General features: G+C 35.1%; 1 protein-coding gene across 3 annotated transcripts in view; it reads right to left on the reverse strand.

Annotated features, from left to right (window-relative positions):
• LOC128988960 (protein kinase C-binding protein NELL2-like) overlaps positions 1 to 23,340 on the reverse strand; it is a 71,952-nt gene extending 48,612 nt beyond the window's left edge. For all 3 annotated transcript variants that reach the window (XM_054410768.1, XM_054410767.1, XM_054410766.1), the window contains exon 1: positions 23,188 to 23,340. In XM_054410768.1, coding sequence (XP_054266743.1) covers positions 23,188 to 23,260 — 73 coding nt within the window. In that variant the 5' untranslated portion in view covers positions 23,261 to 23,340. The remainder of the gene's footprint in view (positions 1 to 23,187) is intronic.
• Between the last annotated feature and the right edge of the window lie 215 nt (positions 23,341 to 23,555).

The following is a 23,555-nucleotide window of genomic DNA, read 5'->3' on the forward strand; positions in this document are numbered from 1 at the left end:
TAATGTGTTAAAGTTTTAGTAATGTGTCTTAAATTATGTTAGTTCGTAACGTAAAATGTATTTGATTATTTTTGTAATAAGAACACAAATAAATAGTGTTTGCAACTGTGAACAACTACAATATTTTGTGTTAACCTAGTAGTAGTGTTTACCTTGGTGTCTTGAAGATTGAGGGCAGTAAAATCATCGAATCGTTTGCATTTTACAACACTTTATCCGCCCAAATCCACGATTTTGTAATTCAAACATATTGAGTGGAAAACTGTCTACATTGAAACCGTTGATAGTACATTCTAGGAGTTATATAGGGTGTCCCGGAACGCCCTGGTTCCCTTTTTCAAAATGATTCCTTAAATCTAGACAAACATATATTACAATCATAAACATGGACCGTAAGAGAGTAATTCACGCAGAGAGTCAGTACGCGATTCATTCTGATCAGTTTGAGGTTCGAAGATCAACCCGGCAGGATGTTAGAGACGACTAAACCGACGTACGACTTGAATTTCACGTAGATTTTTCCTTTTGAAAATGGCGGATATTGTAAAATTTCAAACTGAAAACTGAAATGTCTAAAACCTGCTTATGTAATATGAATAAAAAAATAGTATAAATTTTACAATAATTTTCGGGCAACAAATTATTAAATTATGAAAAATTTGCAAAATTCAGATATACAATGAAAATGCGCCAGCCAATTTGTAATTGGAAAATATAAAAGCTGCGAAGACTTGAAGAAGTGCTTGACAGAAGGTGAAAGGTCGGTCGACCACTTGGCCCTCTCTTCGACTTAGAATGACGGAAAGCAATAAGGAAGGGCTAAGGAGGGTTGTAAATGTCGCTACGTCACGATTCAACCCCCCTCCCCCTCCCCTATCTCACGTCTCCTTGGTCACGTGACGTGAAGTCTTGGATGTGACGTTCTGATGGTGCTTGACAGTCGACTGTTTGTCGTGGGTCTTAGTCTCGGGGTCTGAAGATTGGCATTCAAGTATTCTAGCTCATGGAAGATCAATGGCCAAACAGTGTAAATCGGGTCCGTCGTATTATAGACAACAAGAACTAAATATAGACCGTCAGCTGTGCTGTGGTTACCAAGGTTCTGGCGCACACCACTGGGAGCGGCATGTAGTTACGGCCTACGCGCTTAAACTACACGGCGCACCCAGCGGTGTGCGCCAGAACCTATGGTAGCCATGGTAACCACAGCACGGATGACAGTCTATATTTAATTATTTTTGTCTATGGTCGTATTTGTTGTAATTCCAGATAAGTTTTAATGTTTTAGTTGGTCGGTGATTTGAGCTGACCATCTAAAGAGCACGTGAGAGCATATTTTAAGATCTGTGCTCTAGAGAGTAAATGGCGTAAAGATAAAATTTTTAAGATGAGTACCTATTCTAAACACACAATTACGCATAAAACAGTATTCTAAAGATGAGCTCATATAAAGAACAGTCAATATAAGAACGAGATGATTTAAATATCAGTTTTAAATATAGTTTTTAAATATCAGTATCTAAAGAGATTATTACAAGATGAGGATCCAGAAAGAGTAGATATTATAATTATATCAAAGAGATTATTTAAAGAGCAGTAATCTAAAGAGCAAACGGTCTAGAGAGAAATATTATAATGAAACAGATTTTATAACCAAAGAACAGAAAAAACTAAGTACAAATAACCAAAAATGTAGCCTTTATTCAATATATCAATACTAGGAGGCTAAATCAATTAGAACTATGCTGAACTTTTACATTATCTGTTAAACGAGTATTGTTGATCACTTAAACCGAAACATCATCCTTGATTTGGACATCATAGATCTGTTTTTTGGATCATAAATGTTAGTTTTTTTTTAGATTAGATAAATTACTTGTGTACCTTTTTAAACCTAAATTTTACTTTATAATATATATATATATGAGGTTACATTACCTTAATCGCCAAGTGATCCATGTAAGTGAGTGATTAATGTAACCTCATATATATATTATATCTCAGTGATTCAGAAAAACAACATACAACATGAAGTTTACTTTATACCAACTGAAGTTTGGTATTTTTACTGGCCTAAATGATCGCAAAATTAACATGGGCCTTATGTGTTGCCATGTTGGTGACGAAATGACAACAAAATAAACAACAAATCAAAACAAATTGAAGACATTCCAATCACATGTTTTATTTACAGCGTGGGGTGAAAATAGAGAAGTTTGCAAAATAAATACTTTTGGTGGAGTTTTCGACCACGGGCCAGCTCTAGTATGATATATAATAATGTTGACTTGCATTTGGTCTAGCTGACCTACTGTATATACTAGGGTTGCTTTCAGAGAGGTGAAAGCCAATTGAGCGGAACAAACGTGATTTTATATTTGTATAAGTAACTAAATGTAAAAAAAGTCAATAGATGCTGGTTTTATTGATTAAAATTATAATAATTCATATTTCTTTTTACTACATCTTGTTATTCAGATACCTCTTTCAAAAGTGCATTATGGTAGTTTTGACCAGGAAAATATTAGACTATCAGTTTTTTTGGTGCAACACAAATAAACAACCCGATCACCTACCTATAATCTACACTTTACCTTCCTAATCTAACCTTACTTCAAAACACTTAAGTCACGAATACTCATAAACCCCGACCTACCTTCCCCACATACCTAAATTAGATCAGTGTTCAATCTGCGTTTTATTAATAAGTGTAATAACTTACTGAACCGTCGATGTAATTCAACATAATATAACCTGTGATGTATTATCGGATTAAATATCGATTTCGATTCGGTTCAACATATCGCTTATTAAATCCTGATTTCTAACATTGGCTGTTTCTAATCAGCTGGCAACACAAATAGGTTCCCAAGAAAGTAGTCACTGGTCCTCCACTTATGGTTCTCTTGTTTACATTTTTCTTGTAAACATAAAACTGTCATATGGCTACTTTAGTCCCATAAGCCTAATGTAAAAATTTGGAAATTTTAAGTTCGTTTTAAATTTCATTAGCATTATCTAATTGAAATTTGTTTGTTTATTAACCATCTCACTATTAGTCTAAGTAATCTTGTTAAGTTTAGCTGAAATGTGTTCTGCCGTTATTGAGTGATGTTGCTTTATTTGTTGCATTGAAGTTGATCCCAAAGAGCTACGCTCAATAATTCGGAGTGTCAGATGCTATAAATAGAAATATATTTTTCCTCTTCTTTAAACATATGTATTTAGCAACTAAATCATATTATTTTACATCCCACTTGGTCTCGCTTCATTTCCATTCGGAGTTTTAACTTGGTAATTTTATTATATTTTGATTCGCATAAGAAAAATTAAAACTTGAGCACATACATCATTAACGGTCATACTTATGGTGAAACCAGCAATAATTTAAATTTCCACTGATGAAATCCTTAAGTATTCAAAATTAACAAAATCAAACATCACACAACCCCATATCTTGTTTCTCAAGCGTTGTTTCGCACACAGCTGAAGTAATTCTCAAAGTACCACAATGCTGTGTAAATGACAACTTTGTTTTTAGAATTAATTAACTGGGCAGAATGCGCCCGCATAACACGAGGGGAGAGGAATTGGTGTTGTGTGAAGCTGAAAATTGAAACGCGGAGCCCGTGAGGAATTAGCGGGGGATACAAGGCCAATTACGTGTCTGGCCGGCGATTCATTAGTCTGCATGTAGCCCCGCCGTTCCTCGGCCTCATTGTTCAATTGTACCGTGGACTAAAGTGTTGCGACGTTTAAACGAAGGTGTCGACAGTTGTTGATCGATTAGTGGATTCAGCATTTTCAATGGTCGCAGTTTAAGTGTTGCCTCCAAAGCTGGTTCTGACGATAAAAATTGGTCACTAAAATCTACTTTCAGCGTTATTTTATTTCCTGTGTTTTATTTTCTTTGGAATTTGTTTAGGTGTTTGAAACAATGACTTTTCAAATACAGTCAGTATCTGCAAGGCAGGTTTCGAAAGTTAACTCCATCATCAGGTCTAAATTTAAAAAAGTTTAGTGAGTGGACTTCATAACTTATCAAACCCATTTAGGTTTAGGTGTTCAAATACCGGCCTGAACTCTTTTCGTGTTTGTTTGCTTTTTGTCCAGCCACAGCTTCATTGATTGAAATGTTAAATCCCATTGTATCTAATCCCAATTAACATAAATCAAGTATAACTAGACCAGGTGTAACTAACTGGCCAGTCTGTAGCCGCGCGACGAACCGTGAAATCAAGGCATCTATGTTGAGGGAAACAGTTCTCCCACTGATATCATCATTATCTATCAAGATGCCCAAACAAAAAAAATATAGAAAATAGAAACACTGTCAACTATTTCAATTTCTTTTAAAAGTGCTCAAAAACAAGTTTTATTAATATACTTAATTATAAAGCATGTAAAGGTGGAGTGTCTAATCCAAAGTTAGTAAAATAAATCTGAAAATCCAAAACAATTTTTCAACTCCATTATCGACTCAGCTGATTTGTATGGGTTATTATCTAAACCAACCTTTACCAACTTTAAAATTATACAAAAAATATTTCGAACTCCCTTTGAAATTGTGAATAGTCTTAAACTAACCTAAAACCCTAAAAAAAACCAACGGTATCTGGTGCTGGTGTATGTTAAGGAGATGGGTTTAGTTGTTATCGCACGTCGCGGCGCACGCCGCTGTCTAGCAGACGACAAGTCGCAACATCAGCTGATAGTCAGCTGTTGCGGCGCCGTGGTGTTTGCAAATCACTGACACATCTGTTAACAGGACAAGTAGAACGTGAGAATCGAGTGTAGACCAACCACGGTGATTCTTGTGATGACACCGCCCTACGTCTTGGCTTCGTTACTTTTCAATAACGTTTAACTTACTTGGTTTAAAAGAGTGATTATTTACAATTGTATGTAATGCATTAGCTTACATCAAATGTTTCCACTGAATCAGTATATGGAATTCATGCATGCAATATAAAAAAAAGACATTAGAAGATTAGAAAGACATGGCTATTGTGAATGATTCGCTTTAAAGGATGGAGATGTATTTAAACTTCTCATCCAACACCCCCCCCCCCCCTATATATATATTTTAAGAGGTTGGCGGTCTCTTTTAGCCTTGCATTTGCCCGTCCACATAGACTAACCGCCCGTGCGTGGATCGCATACAGCAAAGCAAGGAGTGAGCCGGTACAGTTCAAAGGTGATCTGAACTGATAAAATGTTTTCGGCAGTGACCAGGATCCGAACCCACGACATCGCTGCCTTGGGCCCGAAGTCCGTGACGTTACCTACTGAGCCACCGACTCACTAATTTAAAATTTTAACTCATTTTAAATGGTAGTTTTTTATTAGATTATTTTTTATTCATGGATATGATATATAAACCATGTCAACCACCAACCAATCAAAATGGTGGCTAAGGTTCGTGGTTTGATAACATTCAAAATCGTTATAAAATCTTCAAAATAACATATGATTTTGAGATTCCGACAAAGTTTCAGAGGAAGAGAGTTGTGAATGAGTGAGTGGCGAGTAATGTGATTGTAGTGGACGAGTGGGGGGGAGAGAGAGAGAGAGAGAGAGAGGGAGAGAGAGAGAGAGAGAGAGAGGGCTAATCGATACACACTACCGCTACACTGCTTCTGTACGCTCTGCAATGTGCCGCATTGGACATAGACTACATTCCACCAGCTATATGTTTATTAGACATCCCCTAAAGAACAGACATCTGAAACTCAACTATGACCGCCAGCTGAGGGTGAGGGTGGGGGGGTGCAATCTAGATTTGGGTATCGATTCTTCATTAGCAAAGACGTGCCTAAAATGTATAGCTCTTACAAAAATATCCCAGAAATTGTTTAGTCAAAATACAGCAAACCCCGATTTTTACATTGTGTAGGGCTGGGTAGCTATTTTATCTCAAGGATAAAATAGATATTGACTGTACACGTACTCGTTTGTAAACTTATCTTGTCGAAGAAAATAGTCCCATTTTAAAATCTATTACTTTACCCTTTTCATAACTTTATTTATTTACTAACAGAGTCTCCATCCTTCGTGCAAGTTTTGCGTATACGTGTAACGAGCTTATTGTAGTTACACTTGGTGAAATTATGGCATTATAAAATTATAAAAATATTTATCAATAAAATAACTTGTGAAATGTTAGTTTTGAATACTCTGAGGCTGAGATTGGATTATTACAGGCAATGGCTATAGAATCTAGATTGTTTCCTTAATCAGTGTCCAAAATCATCTGAAAATAAATAATCTTGTCAAATGGTTTTAATGAATAATATATTTAAATAATTGGTTCTCATTGAAACCATGCATGGAGACCAATTAATATTTACTTTCAAATTCATCATCTCAGAACTTTGAAAGCCAAAGGACAAAGACCACGGTCAGTATCGAAGTGGGAGTAGTCCTACACGGACCCTTGGCATAGTAGTTAAATTTTTGTAAAATTTAAGCACTTTCGGTGTAGCCAGTTTTCGGATGTAATTTTCAGTCAACGCCATGGTGTGTACTGCCTTAAATTTGAGTTTCAACAATGTTACATCAACATTTAACGAATATACTGAAGTTAAATAGGTAGTGCATGGTAATTTGCCTTGAGGTTCAGGGCCTACCTCCCTACCTAGCGGCAAGTCTACCTACCGAAGTAAGAATAACACATACCATACAGTTTAAATAATAATGTTTACAAATTATCTGTATACATTTTAGAGTCGTTCTGAAAAAATAGCTCAACAATTGAATTTTCACAAAGTATTACGGAACCTTTTCATTTCCGCCCCAGTGGAGTATCTCTATTGATATTTCAGTCTGGAGCCATTCCAAAACATATTCAGGACTTCAATTCAACCAACCACAGTAAGAACTGCCATACAATTGATGCTTTATTCCCAAATTGTATGCACGAATTAACCTTTAAAGGGGTTCTTATATTTATATTTTGTACAATGAGTAAGTTATCAAGTCCATGAATAATTCTAACGTGTTTTTCAAACAAATTAAATAGGCCTACATTTGGTAACATTACATATCATTGAAGAGGGTTCTGACTTTTATATTAACTTTCAATCATGATGATTTTTATACAATTACGAGTTTTAAAATGTTACGTCTTATTGTTTTCACTTGTAATTACTATATTGTAATACTATAAAATCGGAATGTTGCGCCAAGCCATTGCAATACAATTACGAGTTTTAAAATGTTACGTCTTATTGTTTTCACTTGTAATTACTATATTGTAATACTATAAAATCGTAATGTTGCGCCAAGCCATTATGCAAAGCGATGTAATGTTTGTGGAAAGCAAATAGATCGATTATTGAATCGTAAAATAACACAGGTATCGGAGTATCAAGATGTCATAACATAACTTTTGTAAAATATTAAGTGGCATTTCAGAATCTTCTTGAAAAAGGAAATTTGTAGTAAGAAATACGACAGCTCTACAACAAAACAGCATTTTTTCGATGCTAGTGTAGCGTGTATCATGCTCAATGTGATAGCATTGACTATTGGATACTGAAGTTGTATTAATATTCAAAGGTGATAGTCTATTAAGTAACATTTCAGAATCTTCTTGAAAAAGGAAATTTGTAGTAAGAAATACGACAGCTCTACAACAAAACAGCATTTTTTCGATGCTAGTGTAGCAAGTGTATCATGCTCAATGTGATAGCATTGACTATTGGATACTGAAGTTGTATTAATATTCAAAGGTGATAGTCTATTAAGTAACATTTCAGAATCTTCTTGAAAAAGGAAATTTGTAGTAAGAAATACGACAGCTCTACAACAAAACAGCATTTTTTCGATGCTAGTGTAGCAAGTGTATCATGCCAATGTGATAGCATTGACTATTGGATACTGAAGTTGTATTAATATTCAAAGGTGATAGTCTATTAAGTAACATTTCAGAGTCTTCTTGAAAAAGGAAATTTGTAGTAAGAAATACGGCAGCTCTACACCAAAACAGCATTTTTCGATGCTAGTGTAGCGTGTATCATGCTCAATGTGATAGCATTGACTATTGGATACTGAAGTTGTATTAATATTCAAAGGTGATAGTCATTGTAGCCCCTCATATCTAAGAAGGTTGCCGCAAACCGATTTAAAATATCTCAAATGGTTGAAAAGCTAAGTGGGGGTGCAAGTTACTTTTCAGCCACCCTGTATATAGTGCTCACCTAGTAGTCAGAAGGTCGCTATGGTTCGATCCTGAGCATGGGGAATTCCTGATAATCGTTATGTTACTGCGAATATTACGGTTTTAACATTAATACAGTATTAATTACTTTGCTAGACTTTCAGCTAATTCAATGTTGGTTTTCAAAATCAAAACCCGCTCCCTCGTAACTTAATTTAAACATGATTTTTTAAGGTTCATATTCACACGAACTAATCAAATGTTGGTCCAATATACAAGTATTTATTATTTACTATTGCAAAAAACTACATATGGAACATTCACGCAGTTAAAGACTATCAAAACGGTTGTTTTACCTAGAAATATTCCAAATCCCAACTACAGTCTAGGACCTAACACTTTACTTAATACAATTATTTATAATTCAATTCTGATTAGCTTTTACTGCGGTTGATCGCAAAGGTTTCGAGTTTAAATACAGTAGTAGTAAGCGTATTAATAATGCATATTTTTGATGTGTTATAAATTCTTCCATTGTCAAGGACAGTCTTTTCTGTTAAGTTAGAACTAATAATGTGCCAAAGTTAATGTACGTTCGTAAACATTTAAATTCTATTGAGACTTTGACGTAATACCTTTTAGAGAATAAAACTAAAAAATAGTCATATTTTTTTGTATTTATAAATATTGGGTAGGAAACATACATTTATGTTTACGATATTAATATTTCGATTTTTCCAACTCTCATCGCTAGAACGCTAGAACTAATTGTTGGGCTACGCCCAAGTGTTAAAAAGAAAGGTTATATTTTGATGTAATTTAAAACCACCCAGAAACTGGCGAAACCCCCAAAATAAAACTACTAGAAGCCTTTCTAAAGCAACAAATATGTGGCAGGCTGTAAAGAAGCTGTAAGATGCCCAAGGGATGAGGGGGGATTTTAATGGGGGTGGTAAGGGGGTGGGGGTGACATAAGGTAATGGTGTAATCATGCTTCATGTTGACGATCATAGCCTTCTTGCATCCCATTCGGTTTTATGGGGTGATATATAATTTTAATCGACGAATGGACGTTTTCGCGTTATTTTTAACATACAATATTCGAGTTTTAATCTTAAAGGAATTAAGAACAGCCACACTAGTTACTTTACTACCTTACTTTTTTATTTTGATTTTTTAAATTTGATTTGATTTTCTGTTTATATTTTGTTGTTATTTCGTCAACAACATGGCAACCCATAAGGCCCATGTTAATTCTTTTAATATTTCTAATTCTTTTTTTTTTGCCCATTTTAATTCATAAAGGAATTCTGCACATCTACAGGCAAACATCTTTCTAATAGTATGCGTGGATAGATTTTCCGTGCGATGCACAGGAGCTGAGGGAAAAGGTTTTGAATAAACATGCTTGTCTATTAATATATAGAATTAGCCCCATGTTAAATATCCATAAGAAAAGCTAAATTTCCATTTTTGACCCAATTAACATAAATATTCCTTAAATACAAGTAAAACCTGCCCATATAAGACCTATAACCTTACTTTTGGCACAACCCGCGTGTAAATCGGTCTAGTAGTATGGTCAGGGCGACTGTCGTATGCTTAATCATTTGGCCGCATATTTAGTTCCATAAGAAAAGTTAAATTTCCACTTTTGACCCAGTTAACATAAATATTTTTAAAATACAAACAACACCTGCACATATAGGACCGATAACCTTTCTTTTGGCACAACTCGCGTGTAATTCGGTCCAGTAGTATTGTCAGGCTAGCAGACATGCAATATTTTTGATAACACTTTCACATGAGTCCAACCGATCCAATGATTACAACCTTTCAAAAGAATGAGTGTGTGCGAGAGAGGGTTTTTCTGTCTGAATGTTACTAAAAGCCTAATGAAATGAAAAGCCACAAAAACAGGTTGGTAGGAGTCACTGACCGTCACGCCAGACGCACGCTATCAGCTGATTATAACAGCACTCAGTGCAATTACTTACAAATCCGTTAATAAATCAGCTGTTCTAGTCCAGGCTTGACTTGGGCTTACGAACTTAAAAATGTAATACAATTGCGACTGTTGAGTTGGTGTTAAAATTATTAGTCGCACAAGTTACGCTTCAAAGACAATACAAACAACCAAATTATTTAAACTACAAAAAAGAGTGCATACAAATTGTAAATCTACCCTTTAATAAGAGTGAAAAATTGAGTTGAGTGCACTCAAACGTCACCAACACGAAATACTCATCATGACTCAGCATAAATAATTAATCTCACAAGTTACGCTCCAAAATAGTATATTTCGTACCTAGGGCCGAAAATGAGGTTTTGCCGGCTCGAGAAGGTTTGTAAAACGATCGATAGCTGCAAAACCATTTCGGTCGGTGGTTCAAACGCTATTTTTCACCTCACTATACCCTATTACCACTATTCACCACAATAATAATACACACTGATAGTCAACACAACTATAACTTTAAGGTTATGTGAAGAAATAATTTGAGGAATCGACAAAAATAATAATAAATAGTTGCTAGGTAGCGGTAAAAATAAAACAATTCTATCGCAATGTTATGGATACTGATTTTGTATTTAATATGCATTCATGTTCAAGAAAGTAAGCGTGCAGCTGATTTTGCCCACCAATTGATGTATGTAAAACAGCCAAAAACATCATAGTGTGGTGAAAAATACTTTTTATACTTTTTAAAATCTCTCAAATTGTCCGTGGATTAATTAACGTCCAATCATTCGATTAAGTTTAATCAAGTAACCAACACCACTCATTAGTCACCAGTATCAGTCAGCACGGGAGGAACGTATCATGTGTAAACAACAGTTTGGTGGCGGTTTCACAGCTGATCGCTCATGGCATAGTCAGCTGGTGAGCGTAGTCACCTGATCCGGCACGCGTCCCCTGTCATTTCTTACTTCATCTACCGTCTACGTTTCCGATACGAATCCTCCCTTCGAGAATCGGGTTTCCCTATCTTGAGACTTTTTGATCAATTCTTGATTCACATACAGTTTAACTATACTAATTCTGTATTAAAATAAAATCCTTCCTTGATGGCTTATGTTTATTTTTCCGTCGCGTTGGCGGAAATGTTAAAGTTGCGTTACTCACATGGTGGAGTTTGTCCTACTTCGTCTTCCGTAAGTTTCCGACACGCTCTCGCCTGTAGGGTTGAGTTTTCCTTTCAATCCTTGGGAGAATTTTTTATTTACTTCTTAATTCGTATATTCTTCCGTTGCAAACGTTACCTTGAAAGATCGGGTTTATTTTCTGCCCAAGAGAATAAAGAGCTATAGTAGTATCTTACTTCATATGCCATTGACATTTCCTATATAATTTATAAATCCTATACTCTAATACGAGCTATGGTTGTTTATCTGTCTGTCTGTAATATATATCACGAAATTCAATGGAAATATTTTGACTAAATTTTGGAATTAGGGACTTTAGCCCTTAAAACGTATTTGGCGACAGCGACTACCTCAGGAATTGTTTTTTGTTTGTTACACAACTCATTGGGATATTAAAATATTAACATTGGCCTTCTGGGTTGCCAAGTGATTATGATGGTTGAACAAAATAACAAGTAAAACAAGTGTGATGAGTGTTTCGTGTTGATGCCGTTTGAGTGCACTCAACTCAATTTTTCACTCTTATTAAAGGGTAGATTTTCAAGTTGTATGCACTCTTTTTTGTAGTTAACACAATTTGGACGGTTGTATTCATAATGAATTGAAATTCCACTGGAACCTAAATAATAAAAACCAAAATTAATTGTAAAAAACGTGAGTTCCTTTATATTGCTTTTACAATCGAAAAAAACTATACCGAGCCATAGTTTGGTCGGTCCCCCGGTACTAATATTTATAGTAATAATATTTCTTAATAATTTAGATATAATTTTCCCTTGAATGATCTTTAATCATCCACCAGCATTACCAATAACGCCTTCTCAAGTTCTTGTGTGCTTCGTCACCTAGAAACGACGTGGTTCCCCTTATTTCCCTCGCAAAGCTCTTGTATTACTTTTATACTTCGTCTAATGTTTGCATTTTCCTTTTGAATGTTAGTTTTCAAAGTCGCTGCTATAATCAAAACGTTTACGTCATCTAACTTGTATAGTCTTTCCTATAAATTCTCCGTTGGAACTTTTTTTTCAATTATCATCTTACATCAACTAATACTTCTAACGTAATGCAACAGTTACTTTGGAAATTTAGTTTTCTTATCTCTATCTCTGGTTCACATCTAAGGTAATTTCTTGATGCATCGAATGAACCTTTCCAAAACAGACTCCCATGAAAAGTTGGGTGTCACTCTTTATCCCCGTGACGCATTACTTTAGCTCATTTCTTACATTGACTTCGTCAACGTTACCAATAACAAATTTTCTCTGGATCTTGCGTTACTCTTTTTCTCTTTATGACAGTTTTTACATCAATTCTTACTTAGTCTACAAACTACGCTTTCCCTTGGAAAGTCGTATTTCCCTTTCTGGCCTTGAGACGTAGTGTTTACCAAGCCACAGCCAATTCTACAATCTGCCAAGCACTATGTCACAGTCTCTTTGAGCCTGGCTCGTATAGTGTCTATTTTACTTCCTCGTAAACCTTGTGACAAATAGCCACGTGGCGAGCTTAACACAACAGAACGACTCGTTTTTGAAATAAAGTTAAAGTTAGGTTTTAAAAGATGGCGATGTGTGTAACTGTTTTAACCCTTGCTTTAATATGTATGTGCCTTGGTTATATTTTAGTATATACCAAGGCAAAAACGTGGTTCAGATTCCACTAAACTGTAGGTCCAGTTTCCATTAGCTATATGGGCTATTAATTAACAGCTGTGTCTAAGGAAAGTCGGCCTTAGTCACTAACAAGACTACAAAATCACGCCACTCATCCTACACTCATCTCCATTCATACTTGGCTTAAAATACGTCCTTTGTATGTTCGCCATTTCATTAAAAAAAGTATTAATACATTAAATAAGCACTACTATTAGACTTCTAATTTCTAATTACCAACATACTTGCTTAACAACAATACAATTGATTGTCTTGTTATTTGTTTAACCACAAAACCTTTTAGCATGTTTAAAATACCGTTCGGATCAAGCGTATGTCACTTTGTTGAAGGAATAGCTGATTGCTTCTAGATCTTTGTATTTTTTTATTGTTATTTTGTGTACTTATTGTGGATATAATCTGATTTGATTTGATTGTATATATCTCACCTATATGCACCTGCTTACATACCTATCAGCTTTATCTAATTTGTTTTACTAAAATTGACTTAGTTGAGTGAGTCTCTAGTTGATGAGCATAGTTTGTCATGTTACGAAAGTTTATGAGTGTATTGAGTGTGTAAAAGATGCTGCAGTTTACACAAGTTTGGCATGGTTAAATGGTAAGTGTTTAAGAAAGTAAACTGTGTTTTACAGTGGCACAGTCTGTCAGTGGTTATTTATACTTAATGGCAGCTTCTTCTTCTTCCTCAATTTCTACCAAATGTGATCGTTGGTTTCTAAAAAAAATTATTTCTCAAACTATGGCACCTGATGTAGGATGTTTTTGTGGGGCAGAGTTTATCATTTTAATTTGTTTAAATATATTATCATTAGTGATTTGTTAGTTTTTAATTTTAATTAGACAGTTCCGAAATCTTTCCATCACACGCATTTACATACGTCTTATATCCCCAACTTCCAACTAGCTTTAACTGTTACTTTCTCCAACATTGCCGACATTTTGCCTACAGCCTTGAGATGACATAGTTCTCTACTAGGTCAAAGCTAGCGTGATGTTCTCCACGCCATCAGTGTATAAGTGTCCATAGATTGTGAGATATACAACAGCATTTACTGCTTAGCGCTTAGCGACTACAGCAAACCGTGAATTATGACTTTTCTTTAGACGTTTGCGAGTAAAACTTAACCTATTGTTAGCTTTTTCCACGATGACGTTCTTCATTTACGGCTCTAGTAAATAAATTTGTAATGTGTTGGAAGGCAGAGGGATTGGTGTTCTTAGAATCCTTATATATAATACGTGAATGCGATTTCTACGAAACACTACAGTACTCCTCCGTAAATAATGAACGGATTTTTACAAACGATGTGTCAAAGTTAAGTATGTTTTGTGTAGACGGCCCCTTTCACCAATTCCTGTAATAAAAGTTCTCGAGCTTTGCCCTCAAAATCCCAATGTATTTCTTACGAAGAAAATATTTTGACTATTAACAGACGAATAATTTGTATTAATTACAGCTGTTCATAGTAAACTCATATGATACACACAAAAGCGTTCGTTTTCAGAGTGAGTTGGGTTTCAGCTTCGATAACTGGAGTGGAGTGAGGTTCGTTTTCAGTTTTGATAACTGTGGTGGAGTGATTGATTACATTATTTTTGAGTTGTTCGTTTTGAAATACGCCTGGAACACTTTACCACTGCTCGAATTCGAGCAACATGTCCACTAGTTTATTTAAATAGGGCGTAGATAATATGATAGATCTCTAAAAAAAACTACTAAAATGTAAAATTGATAATTATTTGTTCTTAGAAAAAATGAATTGTAAATTGTGTTTGTTTCCATCCTTGTACTTGTGTATGACATACATCTCTACCCGGGTGTACCTAAAAGCTAATCAATGGCTGAGTTAAGATCGTACCCAAGGGTTGAACATGTACGAGGACACTTGAACCTGTTCAAGTGTTGAAAATCACATAAGTTTATGCACAGTGTACGTCAAAAGTTTTCAGTTGTAATATCCCTCCAGTTCGAAAACCAAATAAGCTGTGCGTCCACTTATTGATGAAAAAGTCGATGTCATAAACTCATATACTTCTCCACTTTACTTGTTACTTCTCCACTCCGAAAGGATTTTTGAGGTAAGAATATGTCTATATGTTAATCGGGAATGTTGCACCCTTTATGTTGAAAAGGTCCCCTTCTAAATTTGAACGACAATTTTATTGAACATAAACAAAACAAAAAACAGCTACACAAAAATTAATCTGCATACGCACCAACCACCCAACCCGGTTAACTGGACTTGGGAAACACACTAAATATATCGGTTTGATACAATTTCCATAGACGAATAGAGGGCGAGGGCAATATTAAGGGTGGCAAACACCATCACTCACGGCAACAATAGCTATTGTAGCCTAATAGCGCCGACCCTGTATATTGCTTCACGCCTGGGTGTCAGGCCTATAGCCTACACCCCCCCCCCCCCCCCCCCCCCCAGTGGCATACGGTTATCAAAACAATCATCCACAAAAGCGACGGCACTATGTCACTCGTCGAATATCATATTGGATTTGCATGAATTTTGTGAATGATTTTTGACTAGGTTTGTATAAGTTTGAGAGTAAGTGGTTTTCCATTGATTTGAGTTGGTATAAAAATAAGAACCTAATCGGTGTAACAATCCCAATGATTATCATCACGTCATCGTTGATTTTGGATACTACAAAAAAACTTAACAATGATTGTGTCCGTTGACGTTAGAATCCATTGGTGTTGGCTAAATGTTTGTTCTCTAAAGGTTGAGTTTTACACAAAATGCCTTGATATTTGGACATATTTTCAGCAGTAGTATAAAGTGGATATTTTATTATGTCAAAATAACAAAAATTATAACGTTAAAATAACGTAAATTATTTATCACCACACGATGTTTTAGCCGTTTTAAAAACGTTTATTGGAGGTCGAAATCTACGTATTACTGTCCATGCCAGCTGTCATCGTAATTTGGGAACCGAGCACGTTTTTACATCCCTAGGGCCGAAGATCTGCTGCCCACTTACTTACTTAAACCATTAATGCATTAAATACACAATCAGTATCCATAGCATTGCAATAGACTTTTTTATTGTCACCACTGCCTAGCAACTATTTATTAATATTTTTGCTCATTCCTCAAATTATTTCTTCACATAACCTTAAAGTTGTAGTTGTGTTGACTGATAGAGTGCATTATTGTTGTGGTAAATAGTGGTAATAGCATATATTGTGGTAAAAAATAGCGTTTGTACCACGGACCGAAATTGTTTTACAGCTCTCGATCGTTAGGTCTCTACTTCGTCTCGAACAAACTATCTTGAGCCAGCAAAACCTCATTTTCGGCCCTAGGTACGAAATATACTATTTCACACGCGATCATACATTAGTATGATAGCGTGTGTAAAATAGTATAATAGCTTGTATTCGTACTTTAATCCATTACACACCATTCTAGATATTCTGAACCATATTTCAAGACAGAGACAAGATGAATACAAAAGCCGACTAATGGTTCAACCCGTTGTTAACTCGTTCCCATTACTTTGGCTCTTAGCGGAGATATTAAATTCCTGCCATTGAGCTGGTATGTGCAACGAGCGGCTCACATTGTACACAGTGACGTACAGCCAATTAGTAGATTCCCCATAAACTAGGGTAACATCCCATTGGTCACACACTATTGATTTTTAAAATTTAATATAATCAGAACTGCTTATACTGTTTCTATGCATTTCTTTGTGAATCACGTGAATGTATGTAATTTGTAATCTATTTTAATAGAAAGAAAGTGTTCCTTACTATAGTTACTTTAAATAAAAAGGTAATTTGTTTGTTACTAATAACTAAGAAAACTTTATCTTATAGTTCGCTCTTAAGTTCGTAATTAAGTTTGCAAGGAAATCTGGAGATATTCCAAATGGATCTCATTACTCTAGAATTAAAATAGTTTAGCTGAATATGAAAAACAGCTCCGTGAAAATTACCAGCATTACAATGATTGTTATGTCTTGGGTTTGAAATATTGTATTTAAGCAAGTTATGTTAGCATGATCAAACTTTGTTGCAACGTCAGACATATTTTAACGATTTTAACAGATGCAATAACTCATCATTATTGGGTAAATATATATAAGCTATCATATATTATCTTATCTACAATATAAGTAATATACCGCTAGATTATCCCACAGCTCATGAGCATAGAAACGGATCAAAATAAAGATATTGCGAATTTTATTTATTTTTTATATTTTAAATGTAGTATTATTCATTAAATATAACGAAAAACGCCTTTACTAGAACGTGTTTATGTTGCACGTCCAAAACTTACACTTTTCAAAACTTGTTCAACGATACCCCAATAAATTACATTTCTCTTTTGCACTTATCTGTTTCTTGTCGTTTGTCGCTAATTTATATTTCAATAACGTTATAATATTTGCAAAAAAAATAAAAACTTCCTATAAACTATTTTATAACTGTATACATTTTTTCACCTTTTTTCAACTTGAAATCATTACTCCCCTTTTCCAACTTTTATTTTAAAACTGATAAACTATAGTTTACAGACAAAATCACCAGCAGACGTCACTTAAAAAACAACAATTCAAACAATATCTGTCAGTAAAAGTTCGAAATGTGGCAACAATAAAAGCAATAACGACCGTCGCGACGTAGTCGATGGGGGGGGGGGGGGGTGAGGGGGGTGATTTGAAGGGCGTCAAGAATACTCTCGTCAAATCTACCACAAGTGAAGGGCGTGCATGGGGTTGTGGCAAACAATAATCGCCCAAGTGAGCAATGAATGCAAATCCAACAGCACGTGCAGCCCCATAGAGTATGAAGTGAAGAGAACACAGAGCAAGACAGCGGAAAACGTTTATACATAGTTATCGTATCGCTTTCAAGTGATAAGTTTTACACGATTTCACTGCTGACTTTGGTTGAGTAATTTACGAACGTGGAATTTACAAAATGTTTATTTGCATAAATAATGGAGTCGGTTTAAAGGGAATTCCTTTAAATTATATTTTTAATTAAGTTTTGCTGTCAAATACTATGTTCAAAATAAGTGCCTGCCACAGACCACATTAGACGTAGTAAATTTATAAAAATATTTTTGCAAATAGATTTATTAAAAAAATACCCCCACCGCAGCAAACCTGCTGACTAAGCGAATTTACATTTGCCTGAACTGATTTTAAATTAAATCTATTTAAATAACATTATGTTTAACGAGTACGTAGGTTTGCTGCTACAGCGAGGATAATTAAGTGTAGTTTTTAGTAAAATATTAGTAGCTTACTATAAAATAAATCAATTTGCCAAGTTGGATCAAAATATTTCCATAAACAAGCAAATTACAACATTTTACAAAATTCTCCTTAAGAATAACATGGGAATTTGAAGATTTAATATTTAAAATTTTGCTCCATGACCAATAACTGTCCAAAAACACTTTAGTATACTAAATCATTTATTTTTCTAGCTCTTTAAAATGGTCTAGAGATAAATTAAGAAATTTTGTGTTTTGAGGGTCAAAAATGAGAAAACCCATTTTTTACCCCGTAAATAAACCCTTTTCCCATGGTCCGATCATGCTGGTTCGCGAACTCATTAAGTTTATCACCTTTATACACCTTCAAACCAAATGTCATCAAAATCGGAGAGAAATTACTCAAGTTATCGCGTTCACACACATATTTTTATATACATAAATACAAATTTGTTCGAATAGTGTTTTTGGCCTCTAGGGACTTCAAAATAAAAAAGTATATCGGTCCCGGCTCCAAGTCTTACCGTGCCACCTACGGTATAGCTACTTCCCTATAGGGATATTCGCTAAAAGTGAAATGCGTAAACACCAATTTTTCGGACTATCAATGTTATCTACAGTGTTTTATTACTGTGTGCTGTCTAACTGTATGGGACTACTGGTACTCAATTTGGATTACATTATGGTGGGATTGTTAATTTACTTGATACCAAAGCCATTATTTACTGTGATTGATTAACTAATATATTGCTATTAATGTTTCCTTTGAATACGACATTAGATTCTATTAACACTACAATATAAATAGTGATGTTTTTAAAATTTTACCTAATCCTATAAACTAAAACTCTCCTATAGTTTGCAAAAACCTAATTAAAATTTCATATAAACGAAAACTACAATATATTTCGTTTCAATATTTAAAAATCCAACTAATTGCATAATCTTCCAAACAACTGTGAGGACGGCTCGACGGCGCCGTGGCGGTGGATAAATAAATACAAAAATCGGGAGAAACTCGGTTGAACCAGTACTTGGGTCGATGAAAACCCTTCCACACCCGTTAATGTGGCTGTTGTGTTTCTAGCATGCGTCCTAGGTTATATATATATTTTTTGGTACCTATATAATTCGTCTTATGGTCATTAATAAGTTGTCTTCATCAGAAAGTGCTGAAGAAATGGGTTTATTGTGGCTTTGCTTACAATAATAATTCAGAGAGTGAAATAAAATTATTCAATGAGTCGAACGAGTTTACGAATGTTAAAATATGAACCAAATTAGTAACTTTTTCTCCTCAACGCAGAAATAGTGAATATTAAAAACTGTACTACAAAAATTACATCTCAAACGTGTAAAATTGTTTAATGTAAAAACGTTGTTTAGCTAAGTACAGGAGCGATTATGTTATGGAAACCAAGAGCAAAAAGAAAGTTGTTAAATGGAGACATATATTGTGTTGCTTTCCCCTCTAACATACCCTTCATAGATTATACCCATACCAAACCCCACTAGGGCCCATGCATTGAAGGTTGTCACCTTCTGAAGAAAGCTGTATCCAACTTTTACCTTGTAATCATTGTGTGTAATGGTTGTACCTATATTAATGTAACATGTCAGATAAGGGTAGCGTGGACACAACGGGGTTATCTACTACATTTATTACCCTTTTGCCTGACGTTTCCACGAAATCTCAGGGATTTCGGTAACTTATGCGACTGTTACGATTTATGACTTTTTTGTGATATGAATCAGTAAAATGAAATGTTTACTGGGCTATCTGGTATGACGTAGTTTTACCTTTAACAGAAGGAAAAACATAAATAATGATTATATTTAAAATTGGCTGTAGGTTTTTTTTTAAGTTTTGCCTGCTTAAGAAGGCAAATTATTTATGTAGTACTACAAAAAAACTTGTAATACTTTTCAATGAAATGGCGACCATACAAAGTAGGTATTTTAAGCCTAGTATGAATGGAGATGAGTGTAGGATGAGTAGCGCGATCTTGTAGTCTTGTTAGTGACTAAGGCCGACATATTCCATAGACATAGCTGATAATTAATAGACCATACACCTAATGGCAACTAAGGGACCTACAGTTTATAGTGCAATCCGAACCACAATTTTCCATGGTATTGACGAATTGGTCTAATTATCAGGATAGTACTGCGGATAGTCGTAGTACTCACTAGTGCGGACGTTAATCCACACCAGGGAGTATCGTATCCACAGTACATGCCTATAAATATCCACAATTCGTGACCTAGCTGGATTACAGGACGTCGGTCGCCACCCGTCCCAGTCTATTTGGTGTCTTAAAAATGCACTTTCCAAAGTAAAACTTGCACTTTCCAAAGTAAAACCTAGTGTCTTGAGACATATTTGCTACAAAACAAACAATATGGTATCTTAAAACATACTTTTCAAAGGTAAAACCTAGTTTCTACACATCAACAAATGTAAGCGGACTCTTAAGCTTTTCGCGTTTCAGCTTCCCCTTACAGCTATGTATGTGACACACATCAAAAATAGAAAACCTAAGGGTGAATTACATCAGTAAATAACCAATAGTTAAAAGTTATCCCTGGTTTTAGCGAATTTCCCATATAGGGAATAAGCTATTACTGTAGTACTCATGGTAAGACCTGGACGCGGGACCGATTTTTTTTTCGTTTTGAGGTCCCTAGAGGCCAAAAACACCATCCGTTCAAATTCATATATATATATATATATGTGTGTGTGTCCGTTAGCACGATAACTCGAGCAAAAATGATCCGATTTTGATGAAATTTAGTACAAACGTGTAAACCTACGTTTATTCGAACGAGTTCGCGATCCAGCATGATCGGACCATGGGAACGGGGGTTTACGGGGGTTTTATGGGGTAAAAATAGGTTTTTTCCATTTTTGACCCAAAAAACATAAAGTTTAGCAATTTCTTTCCAAACCATTTTGTAGAGCTTAAAAAAAAACAAATAATTTAGTATATTGAAACGTTATTATGTGCCTAATGGTTACGGAGAAAATTCCAAAAAATTGTGGTAATTACTTGTAATTAAATTGTAACTTGTGATGCATTACTATCACCGCCGAAGGGAGGCTATACGAATAAGAGGGTATGAGTCAAACATCGATTATACGTCTGGTCCCTAGACATCACCTGTTCTTTCCCATACAACCTCGCTACTAATACGATGCGACCTTCGGTGGTCGACAATGGTCTATAGCCTGTAAACTATTATGACGTGAATTCAATTTCCATAGAGTTCGCCAAACTAAAAATTGTCACCTCCATTTAGTCCATTTTTTATGTTTTTACAACTTTGAATCGTTTCTAGGGCATTGTCGGCTTTATTTAATTATGATAATGATTTTCAAAAAAATGTTGGGGGCGTACACAATTATTTATCGAAGAGCAAGAAAATTTGGGTCTGATCATAACCTGACCAAAAAACCCATAAAATAACGAAAAAATCTGATTTTCTCAAAGGGGCCTGAACGATTTTGACAAAAATTTAGTATGTTATAGTCCTTTAGATTTTGAATGAAATGGTACAAATCCCATTTCCGTAAAAAATACGGTTCAAAAGTTTTTGTATTTAATGTTATTTTCCCATAAAAATCCCATACAATTACAAAAATTCGCATTTTGGGGAAAACCCCGGTTTGAAATGAGTGTTTGGTCCTTATTTTAAGAGTCATTGCAATTATTATCCAAAAGAAAGTTATCCAGAGTCATGGTTACTTGGTAACTGTCAGCAATTACATTTTTAACAACCAGTGTGTTCTGATGATTACAATAAAAACTGGTGACGGGCACTGTGTATCCATCCAAGTTCTCGTTGTAAACTAAGATAGGGAAGTATAAATACAATTTTATTAGTATTGAATACTTATACTTTAGTAACACTGCTCATACACCTACTCCCAAAAATGTCAAGAGTTTCTACAAAACTACTTAAAAATTACAAATTTGCATTTTGTTCATTAAAAAACTATCGATAACGGACTTTGTTTCATAGGAACAAATTCCATCGATTTAATTTTCACAAGTAGGTTGTGAAGGTAATGCAATGAGGTAATTTTCTCATTTTTGTTGAAATTTAATACCAAGAAAGTACCAAAGGTAGGAAAATAAGTATTTGATATAGATGACAGTATGTCAAAACGTTCTCGTAACAAGGTGGACTATGAACAACATATTTCGTCCATGACAACCATAATCGAACAACGATTTTCGAGTGACTGTGATAGAGAGCTATCGATACTTGGTCGATCAAGCAAGCATTGGCCAGACTATGGTAAACATTCAGACAAGCGTTCTCGTCGGAAGGAAATGTCGAACACGGACTAACCACTTTATGTTGCAACTTTCATTTTCTTAGGCTTTCCATACAATCTTTCAAGCTTCCTTTTGAATTAAATAACTTTGGATTGAACTCTAAAATAATTTGTTTATAAATCACTCGGTGGAAATTTAAAATTACAGATATAGCATTTATATTTTAGGCATTTAGCATTTAATTGTCCATATTGGATTTAATTTTTCTTAGACTAGATTTGACTTGCGCCGGACATGCTGAGGAATCTACAATATTCAACAGAAAGCTGCAAACATTAAGATCTATATAAATATTGGCGTATAAAGAAATTCATAATTATAGTACAACCACACTATAATAGACATAGGACATATAATAGGATAGGTATTTACACAGTATACACAGTTTTCAATAATTATTTCCATATTTATATTTTGGATATACAGTATTAATGACATAGCAATCATCTAAAATTTACAAAAACGTGAAAAATAAAATAAAAAACACTGAGCCTACAGACAATTGTTCTGCTACGGTTATTTTTACAGAATTTTAAGTAATGAAAAAAATTATGTTAAAGTCCACACCCTGTAAAGCTATATAATATAATATAACTGGAGTTTACCTGCCGTATGTAAGATGGGCGGTAACGCAAGCAGCAGGACCAGCACAATCGAGGGGGGCCGTGACCCCCCCATCCATGACCCCAGGGGTCCCAGCCTGTCAGCGACCCTGGGCAACCCGCCCCTGGGGCCGCACCGAGCCCCGCATCCTCCCTCACTCTGTCAACATACAACAAAATACTGTACTAACATACAAGCATTAGAACCAGCACAATCGAGGGGGCCGTGACCCCCCATCCATGACCCCAGGGGTCCCAGCCTGTCAGCGACCCTGGGCAACCCGCCCCTGGGGCCGCTCCGAGCCCCGCATCCTCCCTCACTCTGTCAACATACAACAAAATACTGTACTAACATACAAACATTAGAACCA

The sequence above is a fragment of the Macrosteles quadrilineatus genome, unplaced genomic scaffold (assembly GCF_028750875.1).
Source record: "Macrosteles quadrilineatus isolate MER2022 unplaced genomic scaffold, UCM_ALF_1.0 Scaffold_3__2_contigs__length_128488019, whole genome shotgun sequence".
Taxonomy (NCBI): domain Eukaryota; kingdom Metazoa; phylum Arthropoda; class Insecta; order Hemiptera; family Cicadellidae; genus Macrosteles; species Macrosteles quadrilineatus.